General features: G+C 34.0%; 1 protein-coding gene across 1 annotated transcript; it reads right to left on the bottom strand.

Moving 5' to 3' along the window:
• Positions 1–217: 217 nt before the first annotated feature.
• On the bottom strand, positions 218–1,418 carry LOC149550253 (expansin-A8-like). The gene is made up of 2 exons (XM_089793347.1): positions 1,199–1,418; positions 218–1,108 (listed from the first exon to the last, which is right to left on the bottom strand). Exons 1-2 carry the CDS (start codon positions 1,344–1,346, stop codon positions 492–494), a joined length of 765 nt encoding a protein of 254 aa, XP_089649473.1. The 5' UTR covers positions 1,347–1,418; the 3' UTR covers positions 218–491.
• Positions 1,419–6,195: the final 4,777 nt, after the last annotated feature.

The raw sequence follows: 6,195 nt of genomic DNA, 5'->3' as shown, positions 1-6,195 counted from the left end.
AAAACTAAACTAACAACATAAAGAAAATAACCAGCAACAAAACTTAAATCAACAAAACCCAGCACCAAACAATCAGAAACCAGCAATTACCCACCAACATATAGGACCCAAATAGGAATATGAACAGAAATTATATATATATATATAAATAATAAAATAAAATAAAAATCGAGATATGTATAGATAGAGGGAATCAAATCAAGGAAAATGCAATGTATGAAGCAATTTTTTAAATCTACTATTTTATAAAAGAACCCAGACTTGAAAACAGATTGAACATATATCTTTGCCCATTGCCTTTTGAAATCTTGCTTTTTAAGTTCTTTGTGACTCAAATTCATTATAGCATATTTTTTATCTTTGCTTTTCTTACAAATTCATAAATAAAACATATATTTTTCTTCTTCACCTTAGTGTCATGCTTAGACTATTTAACACTATATAGAAGTGCATATAAGTTGTCCCATAGCCAGTGGCCTTCTTTGCTGTAATTAGAACTGAACGCCTTGAAAGGTCTGGCCGAACTGCCAGTTAGAAGTAGCCACGTTATACGAAACCGTTGTCCTCCCATCGCTGGTGGTCACCTTGAATGACAACGCCTGCCCATTCAGATAAGAGTTGCTCTGCCAGTTCTGACCCCAGTTGCGTGACATGGCCTGCCACCCCGTCCTCGACCCCTTTATGGCGACAGCGTGGACGTCCCCTGCCCCTGCCACGTTGGATATCAGCACCAGATTGAAGTACGAGTGGCCATTCACAGTGAAACGAACTCCTCCCTTTCTCAGGCAGGGAACTCTTCTGAACAGAACGGGAACAATGCCGCCTTTGTACTTGGCGATCTGTTCAAAGGCGGGCTGCGCCATGTCGAAGTGCTGCAGGGGAGGGTTGCACCAGCCGCCATTGTCGTTGGGCAGGGCGTTGTTCGGCGGGCAGAAGTTGGTGGCGGTGACCCTGACCGTTCCGGGCAGACACCACTGCGGGTCGTCGTTGCACTTCATCTCGTAGCACGCTCCGCAGGTGAGACCGTTGTTGAACAGAGCCGTGCTGAGGGCAGCCGTGTTGGTTCCATAGCCCTGGCTGTATAAATTGTCATACCCGCATGCCCCACCTATACATGACAAAACCAAATACTCATTGCCTACTTATATTATATTATCACAATTCCTAGTCTGTATAAGTAATACTGAAGAAAACATACCCATGGTGCCAGAAGCATCCCTGCCACCGTAAAACGTAGCATGAGCTGATTGCCAATCCCCGCTGTGTTGTCCACGAGCTTCACCCCAAACCCACAAGAACGCCAATACGAAAGATTGTGCCAACGCCATTGCAATGGAGCTGCACATGACTATGATCCTTTATCAAGATTACACGGACCACCTTAAATGATAGAGCTACAAGAATGTGTTGTGAAGCACAAGTGAAGAAGAGGGAAATATTTAAATATATATAGACAATCTGTTGTGTATGAGCGGGCAGGCCTTGGTATGACGTCAATTTCCTGTGGCCCGCCTTCACATGGAGCGGCCGAATTTGGCGTTATACAATCTCTTCCCACGTGATCGGTCATGTCATATCAAGCATTTCTTTGACTTACCAACTTACTGTGTACATCATTGTTTACTTTAAACATCACACGGTTTAACACTAGAGAATGATACCTAATGATTGATCGTATGGTAATATAATGATACAGAGACTTCAAGCTAACGTAGTAAGCTGCATAATACATATCAATCTTCTAATATAATTATTTTTAACTGGAAAACTTATTGTGTATGTACATATATACCACTTTCTTTCGATTTTAATTGTAAAAGAAACGACTTAAACATCACACTAATAAACGAAAACACACTCGACCGTGTCTGTTTTCTAACCAAAACTAAAACTATACGACAGTCCTTTTTAACCTCTGAGGAAAACACCAAAACCTCTTGTTGTGTCACGTTTCCCTCGCGGTATGGAAGACAATTACATGGAACATTCCATATTACATTCTAAAATATGCTTATAAAACCAGTCAAAGATTGATTAAGATTGAACCATGTTTGCCATAGAAGATCAGCTACATTAAAGTTGCTAAGGATCGGAGCTGGCAAAGTTTTTGTAAGGGCACAAGGTCCATAACTCCTTGTCATGGATTGGTGAGTTTCCGTATTAGGGGAACTCGAAACAGTTACGACCTCCATTTAGTATTCTCCTACGCTTTGTCTGTTTCTGCAATTTTGTAGCTGAGCTCTGGTACTGATGGACGTACACTAGGCATATGGAAACATAAAGAAACTAACAGTATAACCCAAACATCATGGATCTCGTGGTATATATCAAAAGATATAAGAATTGTTGATGAAAATATGTTCAAAGAAAGCAAAGGACTTATTAAAGATTAAAATAGGAAAAGATCTTGGTGATTACAATGTAATATACAAGAATACTAAAATATAGATCAGAGTTACTAAGTGTCAATGGTACGATCAAACTATCATCAAGTGTCAAAAGTGAGTTGGAATTTATTAAAGTTAGGAGGAAGAAAGCAAATATGACCGGAGAAATAAAATAATTTCAAGCTCACCAATATCACAAAAAAAGAATCACTAGAAGAAGATAGAGTGTTAAATAAACATCTATCAATGTTTTAGGAATTTTTTAAATAGTGACAGCTTATACCTATAAAAAAAATATGCGTAGTCATGGTAAAATTTGAAGAGCTGAAGTTTGAAGATGGATAAAAGCTTTATGGATGAAGATTCAAAAGAGATCATTATAACAATAGAAGCAAGCACAAAAAACCTCAAATTAATATACCTCAAAATAATATAGCTAGGGGATGAAATATAGGTGAGTTACTACATGTTAAGTGTATGAGGGAGGAATTATTGTGTCAAAAGTGGGTTAAATATATTTAAGTTAGGGAGGAAGAAAGTAAATACACTTGGAATTTAAGGAGAAAGAAAATAACTTAAGTTCTACAATGTCATGCCAAAAGAATCATTACAAGAAGATAATAAAGTGTTAAATAAGTATATACCAATGGTTTAAGAAGTATTTAAATTAGGGAAATAAAAGTATAAATCATGAGACAAGCTTGACAACACATAAATATAAAAATAGCCATAACTATGGATAAATTGGAAAATGCAAGAGTTGAAAAAAAAAAGTACACAAGAAAGGATAAACAGGAAGAGATGAGAGTTGAAGGAAAGAAAGAAAAATTAAAAAACATCGCAATTAGGATCATTAAGATAAGTAAAATCATTATAGATAAATATTCAAAGGAGATCAAATAATTGACACAGGTTTTTAAAAATCCAATTGATAATACAATAGAAAAAAATAAAAAATACTTCAAATCACAAAAAAGTCCAAATAAAAAGTAAGACGTGATCAAAGACTTTAAAAAGTATAATTATATGAGGGTGGAAAGATTATGGAAAGATTGAATGCAATTCATTTATCACCAATGACTTTCATAGCGACAAGCTACTATGAAAGGGATAAAAAAAAATCAAATGAGAAATATTAGAAAGATAAAGTTCAGAAAGAAAATGATAGAAATGTCATGACAATGGATAAGAAGAAATAAATTTTAAGAAAAAAAAAAATTTAAAAATGTTTCTCTCTCAAGACCTAGGTCTCACGGAAGAAGAGAGAGAAAATTTTGAATATTAAGGGGGTAATATTTCTTTATGGGTTGATAAATATAAAAATCAATAGTGGGTTGGATATCTAGAGGTTACTAGGGACATCAACATTTTTAGAATAGAAATACTAAGATTACATGGTGCTTATTGTTTGGCTATACAATGGTACATATAAGTGGAAGAAATATAGGAATCACACATTTGAAAACTATGTTGGTGCAATAATTGTTTTTTTCTTTATTGGTAGTGGTGGAAGTGTTGTTGATCGTTTCATTTTCTTGTAAATATTAATGTATAATAAAAAAAAGATAGTGATAAAAGATCCTCCTAAGAAGCTAAATCATATCACATTCCAATTTGTTAAGTGTAATTATTTCTTAAAAGAAATCAACATATGATATGAGAGTGGTTCAATCACCAACATTTGGAATATAACAATATTATAATAAATTATGAATTGTTTTTCTATATGAAATCTCTAGAGAAAGTAATGCAAAATAAGAAAAAGAGAATGCACATAAATGAACATTTTTCAAGAGGATCTCTTAGTTGTAAAGGAAAACTAAGAAGGAACCATATTTTTTGAGAAATTTTTTATTCACTAAGGAGTAAGACCATAGCCATAAGGGAAGATCTTAAAGAGCTAGGAAACAAATTTAACAAGAAATTTTACTAGTACATTATTATAATAAAAAAAAAGAGTAGAGTACATGAATACACCAAGAGAAAAATTGATTTATTTAGAGAAGAATAATCTAATGCTTTTTGGGAGATAACTTCAAGAAATAAAATATCGTACAAAATTCCATCCCATTTTATCCATAACTTACATATCCAAATAGAATAGATGAATATGAACCACAAGTGGAGATTCCTCCAAGAGGTAACAACAAAACTCAAGTATTTACTTTGCAAGAGGCTAAGAAAGTGTTGATAGATGCATATTCCTTCTTGCATTATTTTCTTTCTTTTGGTTTTGTGTCACATGGGAAGGGAATTCTCTCCTATGGCTTAGTGAAGTCTCTGCGAGTATGTATATACTCAAATGGAAGAGTGAAGTCTCCTATGAGTATGTATATACTCAAATGGCAAAGAAATTTTTTGCATGAGCTTGATGGGGAAAGTCACCCAACTTATGGGAAATACTCACAAAAGAGTCCATCTTGACTCATGCAGGCATTGTTTCTATTTTATCACATAGAAAATAGTGAGTATTTCCAATCACTTTGAGAAAGTGTAACTTATAGTTCTGGACACTCTTTTGGGTCTTTCGTCTTTGTGGATCAAAACAAATCAACTGCAGGAAGTATACAATATATCTTAAGTATAAGAAAGAAGAGTTTTCCAACTTATACTTAAGATATGAATTTTATATATGTGACTATTCATTTGAGATAGGTTCTAGCCCTCCAAGGGTTAAGATTAATATTCTAGAAAATTTTAGGACTTCAACATTTTAAATTTAGTCAGATTTCAGGGCTTCTAGATTTTAGACTTAGCCAAACCTTAGGGTTTGACATTTATGTTTTAGCATGGTGTCCAGTAGATAAGTGGTTGTAACCTTGAGCCCTCATCTTGTGTATGATTGTTTGAGGGTCTCTACTTTTAATTCTTGAATATGATATGGTTAGTTGGAAATGGACTTGTATGTTTAACCATTATAGGAACTTTTACTTTGGGCTTAAAAAGAGTACATCTCCTTTGGGTATTCTCACGATTCTTATGATCTTTGGTTTGTAAGTTATGATTTAGTACTTGGGAATCTTTGGAAGTGTCTTAAGACTTTCGCTAGTGCATGTCAACATTTGAGTTTAGCCATGTTTCCTATTTTATTATCTTTAATTGATGTTTCATTCTTGCACTTGGTTACTTATTTTTTGTTAAGTAACTTATCTTATGAAATTTTTTATGTAGTGAATGTTCTACCCTTGTGTTCCAAGGATCTCTAGGTGGGGTATTACATGTTTTATCTAATTATAGCAATATCATTTTGGAGAAACATTTGGTGAGGCTTCTCCTTTATGTAAATGATCATATCTTGACCACTAGGCTACTTAAAATGTATATGATAATTTACTTGATTTAATAGATTGATTATGCATGGAAGCAGGTGTTTAAATCAACACTATCGAGAATAAAATAAAGATACCAAGTATAGAGAAAAATCTATGTCCCACGTGAATTGGGGCTTCTATCTCCTCACAAAAGCTAGAAGTGTTTGTGTATCCTAGGCATCATGCTAATACACCCATTCTTTGATGAGGAATATATAAGCTTGTTGAATCCCAAGCCATTGTTGATGTTTGTAAACCATTATACAAGGGGGAAAAACCCACTCAAACCTATTATATTTATTTATCCAAAGAACACCAACACTTGTACAATCAAATAAAGCACCAACTTCAAGGATAATTACTAACCCCTATCTCCAATGAATCAATATTTTTTAATCAAGAACTAATAGTCTTAACACTTATTTTAACAAATATAGTAACAACATTACTAGATAATGACCTTTACAAAATGATGTGGAATATTTCAAACTTTCAAT

Source organism: Cupressus sempervirens, chromosome 7 (assembly GCF_028749045.1).
Source record: "Cupressus sempervirens isolate cs-2001-9-10 chromosome 7, ASM2874904v1, whole genome shotgun sequence".
Lineage (NCBI taxonomy): Eukaryota > Viridiplantae > Streptophyta > Pinopsida > Cupressales > Cupressaceae > Cupressus > Cupressus sempervirens.
Note: the sequence above shows the minus strand (reverse complement) of the source record. Positions and strands in the feature narration are given on the sequence as shown.